The sequence below is a fragment of the Sinocyclocheilus rhinocerous genome, unplaced genomic scaffold (assembly GCF_001515625.1).
Source record: "Sinocyclocheilus rhinocerous isolate Xijiao unplaced genomic scaffold, SAMN03320098_v1.1 scaffold1648, whole genome shotgun sequence".
Lineage (NCBI taxonomy): Eukaryota > Metazoa > Chordata > Actinopteri > Cypriniformes > Cyprinidae > Sinocyclocheilus > Sinocyclocheilus rhinocerous.
In genome coordinates, this window is record NW_015647958.1 from 837,282 (window position 1) to 860,544 (window position 23,263).

General features: G+C 36.1%; 1 protein-coding gene across 5 annotated transcripts in view; it reads right to left on the reverse strand.

Moving 5' to 3' along the window:
• The window catches only part of adgrl3.1 (adhesion G protein-coupled receptor L3.1), a 138,701-nt gene that overhangs the window by 25,348 nt on the left and 90,090 nt on the right, over positions 1–23,263 (reverse strand). For 4 of the 5 annotated variants that reach the window (XM_016513962.1, XM_016513961.1, XM_016513960.1 and 1 more), the window contains exons 7-14: positions 20,557–20,853; positions 18,892–18,989; positions 18,201–18,386; positions 16,143–16,181; positions 12,955–13,138; positions 601–723; positions 309–514; positions 35–211 (exon numbers count right to left, since the gene is read on the reverse strand). In XM_016513962.1, coding sequence (XP_016369448.1) covers positions 35–211; positions 309–514; positions 601–723; positions 12,955–13,138; positions 16,143–16,181; positions 18,201–18,386; positions 18,892–18,989; positions 20,557–20,853 — 1,310 coding nt within the window. The remainder of the gene's footprint in view (positions 1–34; positions 212–308; positions 515–600; positions 724–12,954; positions 13,139–16,142; positions 16,182–18,200; positions 18,387–18,891; positions 18,990–20,556; positions 20,854–23,263) is intronic. The other variant, XM_016513959.1, reaches the window with a different exon arrangement.

Genomic DNA, 23,263 nt, shown 5'->3' on the forward strand with positions numbered 1-23,263 from the left:
AGACGAGCATTGATAAAATAAGTGTGAGACATACCTTGACTTCCACGTGGGCCATAAGCACTGCAAAGTTAGTGAGGTGTGTGCAGGAACAGGAAGTGTGAGTGCGGTTGGTGCCGAGTAGTCTGCAGTCCTGAGTGGACCAATATCCCGTCATAGTGCGTTTGGAGTAACTCCAAAAAGAGCAGTTCGGATTGAAGTTCTCTTCCGACTGCTGGAATGAGGAGATGCACATCATAAACTCGATTATAGTGACGGAAATACACACAGAAAAGATCCTGAAAGATGAAATTGTACGAGTATATAATTACCTGTATGTGTTTGACAGTGAAGACCACAGGTTCAGACAGGTAGACCTTGTTACTGTCTTTATTAATAGCTGCTGTAATAACAGGTGAGTTGACTATCAGGGAATAGTTTGGATAGGCCGCTACACTGCCCAGACGCACGCTAGCGTTCTCCGTGGACAGGTATTGACCGAGGTTCTTATAGAGAACAAGCGCCATGCGGATCTCACCTGAGGAATAGAAAACACACAAGCGGTCAGTCTGGAAAGTGACAGATAGGGAATTAGACAGAGGCAGATGGACAAAGACGAATTACCATTGCGTCCTTGCTGTTTGAGTGTGTTGGCGGAGAGATGAATGGAGTTGCCGGTTACTCCAGATTGAGGGAAGATTAGATCAACCAGATTAACGTCTGTACTTAGACGTGCCACCTCCAGTTCTGCAAAACATAAACAAGCTCACAATTAAATGCTGCCCCCTATCAGACTGGAGGAACTGTAAGTTTAACTGTTTTCTAGTGGAAAACCGAAATTATGAAAATACTGATAAAACAATCTATTTATATTTATATATATATATATATATATATGAGACAATAGAAAATACAGAGTATTTTTCCCCTTTTCAAAATCTTGAAAGGTTCATGCGGTGGATTAAACTCTGTGTCACCCCTCATTCTAAAATGAATATATTTAAAGTGCACATCTGTAAGAACACCCACATTTGCTTCAAGGTAAATTAATGTTAATAACTTAATGTTAATTCATTTACGTATGGATTCAGGTCACAGTAGAGGTGACAGCTACTAAAAAGCTCACAGTAGCGCAGATGGTGTGTTGCAGAGACATTAGAAGCAGTTCTATTCACTTACGCTAATGTTATCATTTGTAATCGATTTCAAATGAGGCTTCTCTCTTTTCAGTTGACTGTGATAAGAGTTTGTCTCAATACTGAGTTGCAGGTTTTAATTCAACTGTTTCTTTAAAGAAAGATAAAAGATGATTTGCAAGCTCACACTTCATTACAGCTCACGAAGAATAATACAAGAATATTATACTGAAAAATTCATTTTTATGAGATGTTCTGTAAGGCTAGCGACAGTGACAAAGAGGGCAGAGCTTTGCGAAGGGTCAGTTACACTATTCAGAACAGGTCTTTTTAAGGAGTGCAAAAATCAGTGCTGATTATGCAAATCAAAGGAAGAATTTATTAGTATTATTTATTTGATATTTTAGTATATTGTATAGTACTGTATAACATATAGTATAGTTTTATATATTGAGATTTTATTTTATGTCCAGTTTAAGCTTATTTCTAGTTTAAGTAATTTTGTATTTGTCATTTTTAATGTTTTTATTTTAATATGTCTATTTAGCTTTAATTTCATTGTTTTGTTTTTTCAATTTTGGTCAGTTTTGTATTTTAAACATATTTTACTTCTGTTAGTTGGCAAGTCAATAAGTTAAAAACATTTTAATCTAACATTTTATTTCAATTCTGTTTCATTTTAATTGATGCAAATGATTTTTAATAGTTTAAGTTAACAATAAAAACATTGATTGTTACTACCATGGTCTTTCAAGTAAAGTATAAAAATAAATGTAATAAATTATGAATACAATAATTAACAATTACATAAAGACACATTTTCACATTACATGTAGATTAATATATAAGCAGGGTAAATCAAATCTGTAAATGCGCTCTATACATTCCTTAACGCATCTGTAAAAAAACAAAAAAACTTTGAAGAACAAACTCAATTTATTTTTCCCCCCCATCAAAACATGCAGACAGTCTTGGGATTTAAACATTCATAATAAAAAATAAAAAAAACATACACATAAAAAAGGGGGAAAAAACATGCCTGCATCCACAGATCGAAGTTTGTGTAGAAACTCATAAATCTATCAAACACCATCTATAAATCAGTGTATTGATTGTCCAGTATTCGGTTAAGACGCTGCATCGTGAACAATGTTTATTTATTGAGTTAAGATAAAAGATACCTTTGGCTGGCCAAATAGCTTTATAAATTCACTTTGAGACATGAAAGTATGAATGTGTATGTGCGTATGTGGTATATCACATCAGCATGTGAAGTCTACAGTTCCCCTGGGAGAGCGATGAGTTATACAACAGACGTGTTATGAAGTTATACATCTTTAAATCACATCTGAATCTATGTGTGTATGTGTGTGTGAGCATTATTAAAATCATTTCCCTCATATCTGCAGGTGGTCTCTAGGCCAAGCTACAGGCGGTTTATGTAATTTTCTACCCAGGTTTTGTAATATAAAGTATAAAAATACAGCTCTGTATGTGTGTGTTCGTGCACAAGTGTGCGTTTTATGAAACACAGATTTCTGTTGCATCTCAAACGGCAAAATTCTTGTTAGAGGCAAACTTTAACACCCCTCTGATCTCATTTAATAGATGATACCTTTCTGTCATCATTACAGTAATTTATTTACAAACTACATCACACTATACCTCTCTAATAATCAAAACGATCTTTGCAAAGTGAGTTCTAATTATGCAAGTCAGATGGTGCAAATTTCCTAATGCCGAGTTCACACTGCACGATTTTCAAACTCGTCGGATCGTGCAGTGTGAACTCGGCATAAGTAGTTCTCGGATGAGATGTAACATATTGTATACGCTCATCTACAGATGACTGAATCACTGAGCTTGTGACAGATTTGGAGTGCTTTTACCCTCCTCAGACCTGTCTTAGAGCTGAACGCACCATGGATTACCTGTTAGACACTTTTTCGGGGGTCTGGGAAAACAATATCCCGAATAAAGGACATATAAGAAAGCGTATTTTCAGGCGGAAAGAGAGACACTCGCACAGAAAACACAAAGAAAAACCTGAAGTAATAAACTCACACCCCCCAGGTAATGATCAGAGGGATACGGTGTGTGTGTGAGAGAGAAAGATCCACAAGGAACAGAATGGCCCAGTTATATAAACCACTTCAAGCACTGCACAGCAGATATGGTGCCTTCAAAGCAGATACACACACACACACACACACACACACACAGGCTGCAGGGGTGCTCACACTGTGCTAACCTAATTAGCTGAATCTAGTCTTCACAGAAAACTGTGCACTGTAACACACAAGCATAATCTATAAACATGCTTTATTCAAACCAGACAAGTCATTTGGATCGTTCTCCTGGTATTCTGTTTTAAAAAGATTTAGAGAGCATCTTTTGTCACCTAAGTATGACAATATCTGCATTCGGTCTCTAAAAAAAGCAATTTCCTCCATGTTCTCCACTCTTCAGTGTACACATTCATTTAACAAGAACAGCTCGTAGCATAAAGAAAGCCTTAAAGGAGGGAGAGCGAGAGAGAGAATGAGAGGAGGAATAAGTTTCTCATTTGAATAAACGGATAATGGTGGGAGATTTGGTCTGCGAGATTAAGATTAGCTTTCGGCTAAAATTTGAGATTGAAGATCAAAAAACGAAGAACATAATGATAAAAAAAACTATTTTCTTTTTACTCAAAGGCTTATGTATGCAAAAAAGGATTTGTGCTCAGTGCTGAAAAGCATTTAAGAAGTTCTTGATTAAGTCTTATGTAAAAGACACATAAAATACGGTTGCATAAGTCCATGTTTCATGACTGAAATTTTTTTTTTTTTGTGCAACACAGTGTCTTAACCGAGTTTCCGGTCTGTCTGTAGTACACACTGGAAACTAACAAGTTATCTGATGTTTAATATGAAGTCACTATATATGGAGAGGGATTTTTCAACAAAATTTGACAATTAATGTATTTAAAATTGTTAGATAGGATAAACAGAACAGGTGAAAATACACATCTCTTATTTTTTATATTCTTAGTTTATGTTTTTGCAAGCTAACCACTCAGCACACTAGCTTAGCACACTGATAGCCGATTAGTCTATAAGCTTAGGCTATGTTATTTTAGTATTCTTGATATAATATTATATATTACTGTATTTATTATTATTTTATTATATTTTCAGTTTTTATTTACATTGTAGTATTTTGTTATTGGCTTTTGTCATTTTTATTTTATTTTGTATTTTTACATTTATATTTAATTGATCTGTATTTCAGTTTTAGTTTCCAAGACACGTTTCTAATTTTTATTTATTTATTTATTTTGTTTTATTTTTTTATTTTGTTTGGCTCAGGCGTTACAAATGTCTAGGTGGACTCAACAGGCGAACTACACTCTGTGAGGTTCTTTTAGCACTGACAACCATTTCTAAGTCTAATTTAATTATATTACATTAAATGTTTTATCGGTGCCCAATTTTGTTTTAGAGGGCTCTTAAATGCCTGAAAAAGATTTATATTTCCCCCTGTCTGGTGTATTTCACATCCCAGCCAATGATAATACTAGTGAAAGGTTTGGAGCTGTCCATGTTCTTGTGAGCTTCCTCTGGCTTCAGAGTGCTTAGTTACTTGGCATTTACGGCTCAGGTGACTGGCAGAGCCCATGAGCAGAGATAGCAAAGATTGCCCACTTAAGTACCAGCTGAGCAGCTGCCATTGAGATGAATGAGAATGCTAGTTAGCCACATATATTTGCATAAAAGAGATCACACAGATGTCGGTGGAGTTTTTTGATGTTGCTTATCCTCTAATGAAACCCTCCAAAAACAACCCTGTAAAACATCAAGGCCAAACAACAAGGCAGATGATCAGATGCCAAAAAAAACCAAAAAAAAACAAGCACAAATAACACAAGTGATGAAATACGCAGAGAGAGGGGGGAAAGCTAGGCTAGAGGGCAATCCCATGGAGAGCTATTTCTCTCAAACGAGATGCATGTGAACTGGCCTTGAGTGGTGGAATGGCGGATAAATTGTTTGCCAGGAACGATAAATTTCCCCCTTTGCGATGTGAAAGCACTGGAGCAGAATACAGCAGTTAGCATGGATCCCTGAACACAATCCCTCCTCCTCGATTTCTCTCTCTTCTATCTTTTTGTTTTCTTTCATTTATTCTCTTCCTCTCCCTTTCATCCTCTCTTTTCCACTCAGTCAGTTTGCACTGCATTTGTCTGTCTCACTCTTTCTGTCTCTGGTAATGTTCCGTTCATTCTGTCTCCTCCTTAGTATTGTTCTTCCTGCTGTTCTCATGTCCTCCCTTATTACATTTCAAATCTTTGCCACCGGCTCCCTCACTTTCTTCTTCTCTCTATCCTTTTACTGTCTTTCTCTGTCAATGTAAACGGTAAGAATTAAAGGAACGGTTCTTCAAAAAAATGAAAATGCTGTCATCATTTACTCAACCTCATGTCGCTCTAAACCCGCATTACTTTCCTACTTCTGTGGAAGACAAAAAGGAGAAATTCTGAAGTCTGTACTGGTTTCCTATTACAATTATCAGGGACCAGAGCTTTAATGCTTTAAAAAAGGTGCAAAAGTACCAAATAAAGCATCATAAAAGACGTGTATATGCGATTTGTGCAGATTTCTGCGCCTAGGGGATACTGCATGCAACTATTAAAAAAAAAAAAAAGAATAATTAATTAAATTAAATTAATATGACACTATAATGTAATTAAAATAAAATATAAAAATAAAACTATTATAAATATAAATATTAAACTATTACGTAATAATTCGGATGTAGCACGATTGAGTCTTACACTTTTTAAAGAGTAGAGTCAGTGTCCATCATGCACAGCATCTCTCAATGAAATATCACCTCTCACACAAAATGGTGAATATTTAGATTTTATTCTTAATGGTGTTTTGGAGGCTAATGTCATGAATGTGTTTCTGCATGATCATATCTCTACATAAATGTATCTTTACATAAAGTTCTTGACAATAAAAGACAAAATAAAAAAGTTGGCTTCCAAGACGAACTTATTCCAGTAAATTTCTCACTGAGATAAAAGATGTTGCTCGCTCAACAGCCACTGGTCAAAGCTTCAAAAAAAATAATCATGCATTATTTTGCAGTTCCTAGAAAAGACCAATTGGCTGTCATGTATTCGCCAAAGCCAATTTTTATTTGCTTTTGGCTTTTGGTGAATGTTAATTTTAAACCCTGGCTGTAAAACTGTGTGTGCATGAGCTCATTGTTTTGAGTGATTGCTGAAGCTATAAAATTTCAGCAATGTTTTGATTAATGTCATGGTTATATGTGGATGTGTGTGTGGGCAGATGAATGTGAGACAGAATTTGTCATTGTATTTCTGTATGAGTGTATGATTGACAAAGAAATTTCAGTATGCTTTGTTTATTTTATTTAAAGTATGGGCTTTTTAATAGAACAGTTAGAGAGAGATTACATTATTATTATTTTGAAAATTTCACTATTTTTATTTCCATTTGTTTCGGTTGAGTACATAAGGGTGCCTTTCTCTAGATTTTATGTCATGGGTGTCACATCAGCTAATTACTGGGATGCCTCAAGGTTCAGTGCTCAGTCCTCTTCTTTTTTCCATACACACAACCTTGTACTAGGCACAATCATAAAGGCACATGGCTTCCTATCACTAGATGATATGAAGCTCTATCTGTTATTTCAACCTAATGACCTTACTGACCCATCTTATATCTCTGCCTTGGATTGGATGAAGTTCAGAGTGTCACCTCCAGCTCAACCTTGCATAGACAGAGCTTCTTGTAATCCCTGCAAACCGTTTTCAACTGGACTCTAAATATGTTTTTGATTTGAAAAAACAAAACTAAAAACAAAAAAAAACAAAAAAACGAATTTGTAGCATAAACAATTTTTTAATTGATTACTCTAAAAATTAAGTTCTTCCAAATAATTTCAACAATTGTGTGGCGGCCCTGGAACCAATTAATTTGATCTATTTCTGTTCAAATTAACAGCTAGCATGGCACATGCTAAATGTAACTTATTTACCATGTCAATTTAATGAACAAGTAATATTTTGACATTAGCACAATCATTGCTCATGAGTCAGTGTAGTGTATACCCACAACCTAACTTCAGCACAATGGTAACCACAAAACCTTCAACATAACAAACTCATTTAAATGTCAGCAGCAGTGGGGGAAACAGAGAGAGATCACGGAGTTCCATCCAAATCCATTCATAACTATGTTCTCAAACCTTAAACTGATGCAAACTACAACACACACATCTCATACTTATTCAGAGAAATAAGTATTCTCAGTGACAGTGATGTGTAGTACAACATCTTACACAAACTCAGCTTTTAATGGACTAATGAATGCATGCATGACAGTTCAATCTTTTTCCATCATGTTTGGACTTAATGTGTTCGTAACATTACCAAATGTATTCTGGTTGTGGTTTGGAAAGTGAGAAATGCACTGGTAAAACATTAGTGACACTTTTCTAACTTTGTGTTTGGACTATGCAAATAAGGAGGAAAGAAGGGTGGGCCACACCGTGTCCCCTACTCTGATGGAAACAGCCAGTCACAGATTGGAAATGGAGAAACGCCTGATTGCAATCTCCTCCTCATCGGAAAGAGATATAGGAACCCTTCCAAAAGACACTCCTTGTTCTGAGTCTGAATCCTGTCAGGGAAAAGACACTAACAGAGCAAGTTCTGAGTCTCAGTCCTGTCAAGGAAGGGACTGTACAGATACAATCTTTCTGAGTCTCTGGCATGTCCAGTGAGACACTAGCAGATACACCGTTCTGAGTCTTTCATCCTGAGAGACAATAGCAGATCACCAAAGCCTCGGGCCCATGAGGGAGGAGGCAATAACGGGTACTAAGTCCTGAGTCTCCAGCTTTTGAGGAAGCAACGAATACAACCACGTTCTGAGACTCCAGCCTGTGAGGAAAGAGATACTCTACGTTCAGACTTCAGAGTCTTCATCCAGCGAGACAACAATAGATGCAGCACGTCCTGAGTCTTCATCCTAGAGAGACAAAGCGGATCAACCAAGTTCTGAGTCTCTAGCCCAGAGAGGCCGAAGACACACAGACATTTGCAACAGGGTTAAGCTCCCACGAGCAACCTTCACTTCAAGGTACTTTTGCTTGTGTGTTCCAGGCAAGGACCTTCTGCACCTACTCAAGGGCCACATCTGCATGTTCCAGATTTTAGGACCCTTTGGTGTTCCAGGAGATCAGCATCCTACAGCGCTTCGTGTTCAAGGCTATTGAAACAGATTCCTGCTCCTTTCCCCACTGCATTGTTACCAGCACAACCAGTGGATGAAGTCACCGCCACCGGACTGCTCACTCAACCACAGAGAATGCAAATATCACTCATCCAAACCTCATCCAGAGACAATGGCATTGTTGTATATTATCAGTATATGATTTTTCTAATTTACATTAGATATTATAAAGCTGATTGCAGTTGATAACAAATAATCTTTCACATATTTGTTTGATGCATCATAAGGTTCTTCACCTTATTTGTTTCAGAGAAGCAACAGTTTATCTTTCCAGATAACGTAGCTCTGACATAGCAACACCCAACTTAATCAATTGCATTTTATGTATTTTATGCACTTTATTCCTTTTTCATTCATGGTATTCATTTAGTAGTTGTCTAAGTCTATCTTTTGTTAATAAAATCTATTTTATTATACTTGTGTCTTCCTTGTGTTGATGATACAGAAAGAGGTTCTACAAGTTAGAGATCCCACCAATCTTTCTTATGTGATGTACTCATAACCACACCTTAAGTGACACGTGATCCAAATTTCACGTCATTGGTGACTTGAGTTCCCATCACTACACTATTTCGCCTCCCTAGGTTGGCGAAAGCAAAATTCACTAGACATGGCTGCATTAAACTCTAACAGATCTTTCCGTTTACCAAACAAACCCATACAATTTTCACTTATTTTCAACATTTATTCTCCTTATAGAGTCCTGTCCAAAGCACGCTGGGAACTAGAAATCCACTACCCAATTTTCAAAGTTATCAAGACCATTTCATATTAGTATTGTAATGAAACAGAAATTTTAGTTTCAAATTGCACACAATGTTAAGCTAATGTAACGATCAACATTATATGTCAACAGAACTCATCAAAATAATGTTCACAACTTTCTTTTTAGATTGTGTGGTCTACAACACTAATGCCAACCATGACAGAAAGGAACCTAGTTAGTGTTTAAAGACTAACTGTGCTCTACTATCCACATTTCAACAACGGACCAGTCGCGTTGGTTTGCACTTATTATATCATGTCAGAGTATGTGGTGCAGCTCATTGTCCAAGCTCTTGTCATTTCAAGACTGGACTACTGCAGTGCTCAACTGGCCAGCCCTTTCATACAGCGCAACTAAGCCTCTGCAGATGATCCAGAACACGGCAGCACTGCTGGTCTTCAATCAGTCAAAGAGGACCCACGTCACACCTCTCCTGATCTCACTCCACTGACTCATAGTTGCTGCCAGAATCAGATTTGAAACTTTGACATTGACTTTCAGGACTGCCACTGGACTCGCACACTCCTACTTCAATGCATTCACACGTTAGTCATAGAATGAGGGGTGCCTTAATATTCATTCAAAAAAAGGGACAAAGTCACTTTCCAAAACCTTCACATTCTGCTTCTCTCTGGTGGAATGAGCTGCCAACCTCAATCCGATCTACTGAGACCATCACAACTTTCAAAAAGCAGCTGAAGACACACATCTTCCTCAAGCACTCCACAACTTTAAACTTTAGGCACTTAGAAGAAAAAGTCCACTTCTTCTTTTCTGAACTTTATCTCGGTTAAAGCTTGTTTTCTAATCTTGCTTTCTAATACACCTGTCATTGAATTCTACAAAAACTGCTGTGACGAATTGCTTGTGGTCCTTTATTGCAAGTCGCTTTAAATAAAATCATCTGCCTAATGCATAAATGTAAAGTTTCATTTGTATTTTTGGAAACTGATTATTGTTTTAATATAGTTTCAGTATCAGATGGAATAATTTGTGGTGCTATCACATGTACAGTACTACACTTCATCAGAAGTTGCAGCATATTCAATACCATTAAAGTTTAAGCTAAACGTTTTTTTTTTCCTCTGAAATTCCTAACAGATGCAGAACCGTAAAAGTGCCATCACGGCTACATTTAGCAGTAAATTGTGACTATCACTCTGACAACTCTGGAGCATTTATGATTCAGCAGACTGAACTGGATTCATTGAGATCTTGTGTCAGATGGCCTTCACCAGAGAACATTTAGTCACTGCATTTGCCAAAATGTGTAAAATAATGCTAAAGATTCTTGGAAATACATTGAAGAGATTTGTTTAAAGGGACAGTTCAACCCAAAAATGTCTCAAAATATATTTTTTATGTTGCATAGAAGAAAGACGGTTTTTGAACAATGTGAGGGTAAGTAATGATGACAGTATATTTATTTTTGGGGGCCATTTAAGGCTTTTGAACCAGACTGTACTTTAATTTATGTTGTCTTTACAATGTTTTTACAGAGATGCCTGCAAAATTATATGTTTACTACATGCTGGTTTATCATTGTGGTGTTGTTGATCTCAGATTTACCTGCTTCTAAATGTCATGTACATAAACTGAACTGTGGTTGGTTGTATTACACGCTATTTAGATGCATCGTTCCTGTCCAATTAGGTTGTTCATTTTTGGCAGAACACATTAATAGTCAGAAGTAAACCTTGGGAGATTAATTGCAAAATCTGATCATCCAGAAAATATGAAAGTGAAAGTCATACTTTCTGTAATTCTATTTAGTTTATGTTTATCTTGTGAATTTTAAAAAGCATATATACTGTATAGTATACACTGCAAAATCAAAATTTTTTTTTAAAACAAATATTTTTACTGCTAGATTTTTAGAGAATAAGAGAGAGGCTCTGGGTTTTGACACTGCCCTGAATTTGCAACCTTATATTTAGCATTGGTTTAAATATTTATTGTAGATTAGATTCATTTTTTATCTGCACTATCTCACAGTTTCACAGGGCCCATTCATTCACAAGCTGCTTGAAGGAAACTGCCTCCTGCCCGCACTGACTGACAGCATGAGAGCAGTTAACGGTATGCTAGAGTGTTCCACAATTAACACTGCAATGGTTTCAAATGTCATGTTTGAATGCTCGTATTGATCCATAATTATAAATACCATCAAGCTGGAGAAATGATGCCATGCTGAGTGCATACTTTCTGTGTATCTGTGGCAGTCCTGTGTCGATCAGTACACATTTTGACCACTTCTGTACTGTTTCTTAAGACGAGGCATGGATTCCTCTGCATGAGTCAGACAGAATGAGACCCCCTGTGTGTATCGCTCTTGTGTTTTTCACAGACATGCTTCGTTACATCTGGCTCGAGTGCACTTGAAGCGTGTGTTCCTGCTGTGTACCTCTAATGTGATAATGCGTTTTTTTTATGCATCAGGTCTTACATGTGAACTCCTTGCAGACAGTGTTTATGTGTATCTTTTGAAAAAAAGAAGAAAAAAAAAAATATATATTAATAAATATAAATAAAATATATATACACAGTACAATCGAGATAAAGTACAATAACTTTTTTAAATAACCAAGAACATATATTACTTTTCAATATAATGGGGTCATTAAGATTTTTTTGTTTTTGAGTCTCTTTTGCATGCCGAGACCACAATTATTTAATCAAAAATATAGTAAAATGTGTAATAATGCGAAATATAAAAAATAAAAAAATATATACTGATATGGCTCTGAAGAAACATTTCTTATTATTATCCAACAGTTGTTCTGCTTAATATTTTGGTGAAAACCATGATACATTTATTTAACAGCATTTATTTAAAAGACAACAATGTAAAAATCTTTACTGTTTGATCAATTTAATTTGCCCTTGCTAAATAAAAGTTTTTTTCCCCAAAACTGACCCCAGACAAACAGATTCTCTAAAAATCTACATTTTATGCAGTGTTGTTTCTAAAATAAATGTATTCTTGTTTAAATATTTTTTAATATATTAGTATTTCTGCAATGTGATTCTTTACTAAATGATGCAAATGATCACACAATTAAAAATGTGGTCATGATCTGGCTCAATTAGTTTTGATTCATTACTATTTGCAAAACAAGATACTAAAAACACAAATGTAACTCGAGGTAAAAATGTATGCTATAGTGGAATAAGTTTTGCATCCACATTCTCAAGAATTGTATTTTACATTTTGGTTACATTTGGTATTATTACAATAAAAAAAAAAAATTATATAACGTACAATAATAATTATTCAATTCTGTAAATGACGCATTGAATTTCCATGCACACAGCGATACATTGCAATGCGTTAATGCATTTTTACACCTCTTGAAAAGTGTCTTGGAAGTGTTAAAAATGAAAGCAGGAAATAAAAACCCTACATGGATGTTTTGAAGATTTATGCGCAGTATGTGAAGAAACTGTGACATTATTATTATTTTACATAAACCCACCACATTTTCAAACGGGTCTGTGAAATCATAGATTTCTATGGTTCTTATTACATTACGAATCAGCTTAGGAATTTCCTTCATGTGCATAAAAACATCAGATTTTTTAATACAATAAAATGGTTTTATCCATCTGTTGTTTAACTTGTTTTTGTCTCCTCATGACAGGAGAAATCAGAACAAGCAGCAGGAGACACGGGGGTGAAATCTGATTAGTTCAATGAAATATGTGCATAGAGATTTGCGTGTAAACATTCGCTTAGCATGTGCAAGGACTTGTTTGATAAACTCACGTATGTTGTCGGTGCTCTCCTGTATGGTGTCGGTTTTGAGGAGGTTGTCTGCGAGCATGAAGGCGCCGGTCTCCACCGTATCTAGCAGCATGGTTGCGCATCGCAGCTGCTCGGCCACAGACAGCTCCCTCCACGCCGCTTGGGATCGCACCTGCAGAAGGTTATTCACCGTTTCTACCATGGCCTGCAGAACAGAGAAAAAGAGAGATGTCAGCATTCTGGAGGTGAGGGACGACTTCTGAACCCGCACGCACATACATTCTGACATCTGAACTTCACAATAAGGACATATTTCCCAAAGTGCCCACCTATCCCATAAACCATTTCTCTTCCACTTTCACCCACACTCACACACTACACGGTTTCTGTGCTGGAGTATAAACCTGTCAAACTGAAGAAAGATCCACAGGGAGCAGGAGACATTGTGAAAATGAAAGAAGCTGTCATCATGCACACACACACACACACACACACATCTGCACAAACACTCGCACACAAACATGCACAGGTTTCACACAAGGCAAGGGGTAAATTTATGGGTCTATAAGAGCACTATATAGGAAAATGAAATGTCCCGGCTGTGCAGCGGAAACTAATATAAGGGTATTTAAAAAAAAAAGTGTGATATTAAGATATTAAGCGTTTTAAATTTGGCAGAGAATATCATCACAGGGATATTAAAACCTCAACCCTGATATACAAATGAAGGGGTAAGACTTAAGGTGGTAGTTTATTAAAAAGCTTGCTGAGTGTATCGCGCCACATTACAATTTTGCTTTTCATTTGAAAAAGTGCAGCTTGCTGCAACATTAAGATATGGACTACAATGATATTCACAAAGCAGGCCAAATATATTTGTCACTTTCACAAAAATGCTGTTAACAATAATTCCAGGTCAAATTCCATTCATTTTAAATAGATCATGTCTCTATGGAAGTTCATAACCTTGCATTATTATTACAGTTACAACACATATAAAGTGTATAATATCTGTGGCGAACAGATATGTAATGTAATTAACTTCTCTCACTGTAGTGCACTCATCCGTAGGGATGGACAAAGGGATGTTTTGTCGTTTGTCTTTAGGTTGCTGCAGGCTAATCTGGCCATTGGGTTGAATCATTCTGCCCCAGTTACAGTAGAGCGGTGTGTGTGTGTGTGTGTGTGTGTGTGTGACAGAGAAAGATAATCTGGCCATTGGGTTGAATCATTCTGCACCAGTTACAGTAGAGCGGTGTGTGTGTGTGTGTGTGTGTGTGTGAGACAGAGAAAGAGTGTGTTAAAGGCGGGATGAGTATATTCATTTTGACACCACTAAAGTAATGACCCTTTTACGAGAGAGAGAAAAAGGAGAGACAGAGATGAGAGACGACTGGGATAAAAGGTAAAAAGGAAGAGTTATATTTACTTCCTCACAAAACTGCTTATGAAATCTTCTGACAGAGTGTGTCAAGAGGTCAGGGGAAAGTGTGTGTGTATGTGTGGACTTGGGGGCTCACACTGCGGAGACAGATAAGAGATTTTTTTTAAAACTCTTCTTATATTCTGTTTCCTCACACGCACAGTGGCACTACTCTCCACAGACTTGGTAAATGGAGCAGAACTGAAGTGCTTTGAAGCTGAGGAGCTAATCCAGCGTGAAGAGACACACATACACACACTGCATTACATATTAGATGACCACTAGGAATCCATATTTGCTTGATGTCAGCACCGGGAGGCTTCAGATAGTTGTCATGGAATCCTGTCATTCTCTCTGTCTAAATCAGCAGGATCAATTGATGTTTTGATAGACTCGTTTCACTCAGCAGAGTATTTGAAAATAGAACTCTGTCATTTTTTGGATCAAGTTGCTCTGGGCAATATAGCAGTCATCTCGGACTAATGCTACCTAGTGGTGTGGATGCAGGACCATGAAAAAGGAATAGATTTGGGTTATCGATACCATTGTGAACAGAAACATGTCGATTTGAACTGGCAAGGGTTTTTTGGGGGGGGGTGGAGGTGAATACAGAATTGTAATGTGAAAATATTCTGTGAGATGACCTGCTCAAAATTAGGCTACTAATATGACAGGAGTCTTCGTCTCATGTTAAGATTTAAAACACATTTTCCAAAATGATGAGTCACTTGTTTAGGGGTAAAAATGTTTTTAATGAGGAAAAATTACCATGTGCACCTAAATAATAATAATAATAAAATGAAAATTATTATTTAATAATTAAATGGTCATGATTTTTGGTGTGTAAAAAGCAATGATAAAAACGAATCATGATAAAAACTGATAAATAATAAAATAAAATTAAAATCATTTATATAAAAATTTATTTTATATAATTTTATTATTCACAGCCATGATTCGTTTATTCTGTGAGCATAAGTGTACAATAATAGGTTGATTACAAGACAAACTGAGTAATATTCAGCTAGTCATGTGATCTTAATTTGCCACCCCCAGATGACCTGCTCAATATAAAATAAATCAGGTTTTATTAGGCTGCTAATGTGACTGGAGTCTTTGTCTCAAATGAGTGATTTTAAACATATTTTTCAAAATTACTACTCATCTCTTTAGGGGTAAAACATTTTTAATGAGGAAAAATTACCAAGTGCACCTTTAAACAAAAAAACAAAAAAAATGAATACTCAAGCAACATTTAGACCTCAATTATTTCATGGAGTAAAAAATCAGTATAAATCTGTCATGCATTGGCAGGGTTGACTGAGCAGCCTGGCTCAGTTTGAGATATGCATCAGTCATTTTCTTCCTCTAAATCAGTTCTTCTCATGCTTTTCCTTTCGTTCACTCTGCTGAGCTTTTCTTGAGCTTATCTACATTATTCTGTGCTTTTTTTCACTGTCTGCGTGTGTGTGTTTATCAGTCGCCTGATGTGACACTGCTGACCAGTGCTGACATCACTTCTGCTTTCTCAGGAGAAAAAATTGCTCTGCTTTTATAAATGCAAAAAAGGCAGCCCACAGGCACAAGCGCAGACGCACAGACACACACAAACAACCAATATGATTCATATGGTGTGACAGATAAGTATAAAGCAGTATTTATGTTGAAAACCTTACCCATCTATGTAGATGTTGAAGTGATATGGAACATGCATTAAAAAAAAACAATCACAATAGCTGTGTGCCTACACACACACAACATGATAAATAAAGTCAGAGTGAAGTACCTGTATGAAGAAACGGCACGACCGCTCTCTCTTCTGGAGCTGAAAGACACAATATTAAAACATTACAATGACAATAACTCGCATAGAGTACACAAACACAACTCAACACATGAAAAATCAAAGCGCGTATTTAATCATTCGGAGCCAAATAGGAAACAAAGCCTAATTAGCTGAAATAATCTACAATCATTCAGTATAATAAGGGATCATAATAATATTATGTATCAGAGCAAAATTAGGAACAAAATTACTTAATATTACTGAGTTACAGTCACCATGTTGACTCAGTCAGACACTGTACCCACAAAACATTCACATTCCTACATGTCTGCCAGGGCAATAATACTGTAAATATACAAACAAACAACACTGAGATATACAAAGTCTGAATGGACCAGAGGTGCCTGACTGTGTCTTATTGCAGATGAGCTGATGTTTGTGTAATTGATAACTTTAGCTAGATGCTGGTAATAGGAAACTGACAGGCTGGCTGTTTAAAGTTTGTAAAGTGATATTCAGACACTACAGTGCTCAACTGGCCCTGAGAGAATGAATGAGATTCACTGGTCTAAGTTTAGACACGTGTGTGATTTTTTTGACAATAAAATGCTTTCTCCTATTCCAGCTTAATGTGCAGAGAAAGACAACCAGGAACTCTGTTTTGGGCCTTCTGATGTTCTCAATTGGTTTTGCTTCAGAATCCAGATTTTGCCTGGACCAAATAATTTATTGTACAAATGTAAGCATAAATATATTTAAATAAGATCATAAACTGCAAAGGTCCAACCAGATGCAAAATATTTAACATGGCACAAGTTCAACAGGAAAATTCACAATTTTGATTTGGAAATGTCTTGAATTTCAAAACTATTTGAAGTAATAGTTTTTTTAAGTAATTTTCTATTTGAAGTAATTTGGTCTCAGCATATAGTAGTTTGTTTCTGCTTTTAGGATGAATGGATGTAAAGTATCTTTAACATGCTGTCATCTGTTTAATTCAGCTTCAACCTAGTAAGATGAATTTGTGCCAAAATATTGTTGTTAATACAAGGTGTACACTATTAAACTACTAAATAATGCTGAATATAATGTATGATAATGCAACAGGGGAATTGCAATTTATTCGTTTTATTGTCTGATTTTACTATTAAATAAAAATAAGTCTCAATTATTTTATTGGATAAATATGCAATATGCATATGGACAATAAGTGATCATTTTTAAAATGTACAATATGTAAAACTTTTTAAATGTATTAATCTCTGACATGAGAATAATTCTGTATTTTCAGATATAAGCAGAATATGAATATTGCTATTTTGGCGTCACAATGTAATATCAAATTCTACATTTTTATTAACTTTTGTTAACTGTTTAGCATATGTCTTCTTTTTAAATGTGTTTAGCATATTGTTACACCCCTAGTTAGTTGCATTTTATGATTTTCATTTAGCATAGTTTTTTTCCCTGCTGTCCATAAACAGACCTGTGACTTGTTTTTCTGTCATGAACAACCACTTTTGATATGCATAAAATATATATTTCTGTGCATTAGACATCTGACAGGACGTTCATTATGTTTCTAACGAATTCATCTGTCTGTATGTGTAATGCTGTGCAGTCTGCGTGTGTGTTTCACCACTTTGAAGTTTTTTTTTTTTGTTATTCTTTTATGTTGCGGCTTCTTTTGTTAATTGGAAAAACTCACCGGGGCTTTATGAGCTGTTTTAATTTGTGTGTCCTTATTTATAAGAGCGTGTGTGAGTGTAAGGATTTCTGTCTATCGAGCAGTAGCTGTTTTTAACAGGACGTTTTCCCATTTGGGCCTTAAAGCCTTTGATCTGTGGACTGCCACAGGTTTATTGCCTAAAACACTGTACTCTGCACAGAATTAGAGCACTTCTCTCTCTCCCACTTCTTTTCGCACAAAAATACACAAGAACACAATGAGATTTCTTAAACCTAAAGAACAGCAATGTAATTAACATGTAATAAACGTGTAATAATTGTGTAATTATTACCTAGAACGTGTGTGTGGTTTATTAACAGCTTGAATACCTTGTTTAAGCTACGTGCTGCTGTGTCTTTTCCCCCCGGGGTGAGATTTCGCAGCTGTACGTCCAGCAGTTCCACCAGTTGTGCCATGGCTTTGACCGTGGAAGGAACATCTCCGGGTCTCAACTCTCCCTTCGTCTGTTCAGCCAACTCCCGTGCTACTATAGCAGCGGTTTCTCCTGATCTCATCTACAGGAAAAGAGAGAGAGAGATGTACGTGGGCATACTGATTTTATTCTCTCTGTCCCTAGATGGCCAAATAAGTGGATGAACAAATGGCGTCATAGATTTGTGATTCTCCCTATTTTCTGATTTGCTCTCTGTAGTACAAAGGAAACCATTTCACATTACCGTTAAGCTTCAGTCATCATCACACTTTACACACACGTGCGCTGTTGCACGACACTTTTGGCTGCACTGCTGTCTCTTCGTAATTTTGCCACAAAGTGAAATAAATTGCGGCTGATCTTGACAGTTGAATTTCTGGCTCATTTTGTTGTACACTAAATTTCCTCTAAGCTGTTTTGCTACAGGCTGCTCTTTGTGATAAGCTTTTGTGCCTTCTGTTAAAAAAACCTTCAGGCCAAATTATGCTTTAAGAATATTTGCCATAGGCATATCGCTCTCTACTCAATTTTTTAAATGGGCTGATAAGCCATTAGCATATTTCCCATGGTGCCGTGTTTTTACTCACTCTTTGAGTGATGTGATTGGTCCACGGTGAGGTGCAGTTGCTCAGATCTGGTCCCTTCGGATCCCAGTAGCCAAGCAAACAATTAAACGTGGCTACACCTGAAAAATAATAATATAGGAAAACATGAACACAGCACAAAGCACACACACACATTCGCTCAGGCATATGCACATCCATACTGAGAGAAACATGGCCTTGCAATTGCTGTCAAACCAATCACACACATAAGCAGGGCAAGAGATTTACAAGCGATGCATAATGTGTCAATCCACAGCTGGCAGCTGCCCACATAATGAGGTGGCACTGACAGAACACCTGAACAAGCTAACCTCAGTAACAGGAAAGAGGTTTTTTTAAAGATTAACTCAACATACACAGAGGTAAATATACACCGCTCATAACTTTTACAAGTTTATGACCATATACAGTGGCTTGAACAAGTATTTGACATACTTAAGACCCAAAAAATGTTATTCTGTCATTATATACTAACAGTGATCAGTGTCACCATAAATGTGGTCCATTTGATGTGTACACTGTATTTGTGTGAGGAACATACCAAAAGTCTATGTACATTAAGTTTTAATCTTATCCTACAATGCAGCATTTACTGTAAATCTCATTCATGCTCAGGTGTATTAAAAAATGGCCACTATTATGGTCATTTTATGATTTATGATTTTTGGTCACCTTTTGGCTTCATAAAACTTTTTCATAAAACTTCATTAAAAAATGTATGCTTTTTATGGACATAAAAAGCATAAAAATATTTTGCAAAATTTGTTTTTTTTTAATATTCCAGAGAAAAAAAGAAAGTCATACAGGTTTGGAATGACATTAGGGTGGGTAAATGATGACATAATTTTCATTTTTGGGTGAACTGCCCCTTCATTGTGAAATGTTTTGCAAATATTTTGGAATATTTATCTTTCTAATAATAAATGACACTTTGATTTGGTATTTTGTCATACAAGATATTCTGACATATTTAATTGTACCTTAAGTGTCCATATACTTTTAAGGGCCACTTTATTTAAGGTTATTAAAACTTGTAATTGTAAAGGTTGACTATGTAATTATGGTAACACCTTAGTATAGGGACCAATTCTCACTATTAACTAACTGCTTATTTGCATGCCTATTATTAACATATTGGCTGTTTCATTAGTATTTATAAAGCACATATTCTGCATGAACATATTCTGCATCCCTAATCCTACCCAATACCTAAACCTAACAGCTACCCTACTAACTATTAATAAGCAGCAAATTAGTAGTTTATTGAGGCAAAAGTTGTAGTTAATGGTTTATTAATGGCGAGAATTGGACCTTAAAATAAAGTGTGACCGTAATTATTTGTACTGTGGTAATTCCTATTGTTGAACATAATTATAAAGATTTACTAATGATGAGTTTAGCTCTAAACACTGGGATGATAAATTAATTACAGGCTAGAATTACAAATGAATTCTTTCATTCATTTTATCAGGAGCCTTGCTGCGGTGTTGAAGTGTATCAGATCTTTCCAAGAGCACAATACACACACACACACACACACACACACATAGCTAAGCCTAAGCGCTGATGTATTCAATATACATTAAACAAAATAAACCTCTATGCACACACTGCCCCTAATAATAGATTAATCACTCTCTTACTAACCTATGGTGCCAGGTGGGCACGGTTGCTTAGCAACCTGTCCCTGGTGTGTCCGTGGCCAGGAGATTTCAGCAGTGAGACGTGGGGCACAATAGTCAACAGCGACTGGAGTCTGCAGGGAGGGAGGCGACCGTGTCAGGGCTTCTGGGAGGATGTTGTTGTGGCGGCGAGGCGGAGCCATGGTGGTTGTCGTGGCAGTAGTGAGAGAGGGGCGGAGCATGCCCGTATATGGGCGTGGCGGAGTCGTGGAGCTGCGTACTGGAGGAAGAGCATCAGGAAGCAAGACTGAAGAAGGAGGATCTGGAAGAAAGAGAGAGAGATATTTAATACTTACAATACAAATGAACGTAATATTTTGTAATACACAGCCAAAACTGTTATTCTATTCTACACTCTTTTATTTCAAAAATAAATTACATAAAACTATACATATGTGTGTGTGTGTGTGTTAATTTTATATATTTAATTATATATTATACATAAAATAAAAAATGCCATGTAGCTGTCAAGTATTTATCAATTTTTATATTTTTAAATAGATAGATAGATAGATAGATAGATAGATTATAAATTACAATTACAATTTTTATTATCAAAAATATAACGCTTATTTGTTATATGATAATTCTATTAAATAATAAATATTATATAAGTACTTATTCTATAATAAAAATGTTATGTATATGAATAATTATTCATATAGTATAATATATTTAATATTATATATCATATATTATTTTAATATACATTAAAATGCGATGTATCTATCAATTATATATCCATTCAAAACACTCAAATACATTTATTTACATTTCATTTAGATACATCTTCTATCTCTGTATCTCTCTAGGCATCTCTGCTGTTTCAGGGATGACTGAATGAGTCAGGTTTCTGGAGAGTGTTTGTGTGTGTAAATGTGTGTCTTTGTGGCCTGTGCATCAGTTGGGAGTGTATGTTTTGACAGGCTCGATCCCTGAGTGCAAGGACTTCAGAGAGGCAAAGATAGATGATGTTTAAACGTCATAACTCCCCACTGGCATGCTCTGTTCCTGTCTGTCTCTCTCTCAAACACACAAGCACACACCTGAGGGCCTGAATCAGGCATATAGCAGTCAAATGCATATATGCAATAAACTTTGTTTATTGATATAAAGTGAGAAAGAATCAGTGTCGAAAGCTCAGGATATCACATGGCAGAGAGTAAACATCCCTTAAAGCCTGGGCTAGACTAAACTATGCTGTAAGAGTTCTGTCTACAATGCATGTACGTGTGGATAGACACGTACTAGCACACACAGAGAGAGCCGAAAAGTAGAACTAAAGAGATAGCTTCTCTCTCTTTTTTCGTTTCTTTTTGTTTCTTAGTCCCTGTCTTTCTGTCTTGCCGTGTTTATCTGGAGATGCTCTTGTTGCCACAGTGACTGCTGGAAAAAAGGACAGAACTGTAAAGAGGTTTGAAGAAGAACACTAGAGGACAGCTACTTTTTTTCCATTTTCATGTTTGTCTGTGAATTGGCCATGGAGATGTACTTTAATAAAAAGTGGATATGAAAAGAATGCAGGAACAAGATTCCACAAGGCTCCGTTCTAGGACCAATGGAAATGTTTTTGTTTTTTTTACTGTAACTGAAATACATAGTTTTATATACAGTATCTTGATATGTTTTCAGCCTTTGATTCAGTATAAATTTCAATATTTATGTTAGCTTATTAGCTCTGATTAGATGCACATCATTGCAAAAAAACTAAAACTCAGAACTGTAAGTAATAAAAACCATTTAAAACATGGTGAAAAATAATCAAGGAATGTTTTTCACTAAATTAACAAAAATAAATATATTTATTTATTTATTTATTTTTTCATTTATATGCACCAGGATAACAAAAGAGAGTAATAAACACAAAAATTACATAAATATATTTTTACTAAAATATTTTAATATGCCTACATGAAAATCTGAATAACTAAATCAGAGCTTTGAAATTAATAAACTGACACAAACAGTTTGAACTGATTCACAAACTGTAAATAATCTAAACTGTAATTTTTATTGCAAAAGAATGTAAAAATCCTGCAGTAACAATCTGTTACGTGATTAACTGTAAGTTACTTAAATTTGGTAAATTTCTTATGCTAACCACAGCGGCATTTATTTGATATAAAATACAGCAAAAACAATAAAATTGTGAAAAAACAATAATATTGTGAAATGCTATTAGAATTCAAAATATCTGTTTCCTCTTCAGGAACTCGAGCTGCGTCGGAGGACGCTTCGGGAACGCCCTTCAGCGTGACCGGCTCTGAACCTCTTGTGTAATCAGTCCAATAGATGGGCGAGACGTCACGGGCGGGTGACGTAATGACCAGGAAGCTATAAAAGCACGTGCGGTGAGACCAGAGTCAGCTTTTTGTCATTCAGCAAGCGCTCTGTGTGTGTGTCAGTCTGATATCTGTTTGTGAGTCTTATTTAGTGTTGTCCGTCATGAAATCTCAAGACAAAACCAGACACCTAAGGCGAGGGCAGGCAGCGTTCAGGCTGTGTGTTCCTCTCTGCCCGCGTTACTTTACGGGTGGGGATACACACAGTTTGTTTGTTGTCTGCTTGAGAGCAAGCACGCAGAGTCAGCTCTCGGAAAAAAAGGGAGCTGACGGCCGTTTTGGTAGCGTTTGTTACTGCCTTGCTTCGCTCTCAGAGGGCTCTCTTTGAGG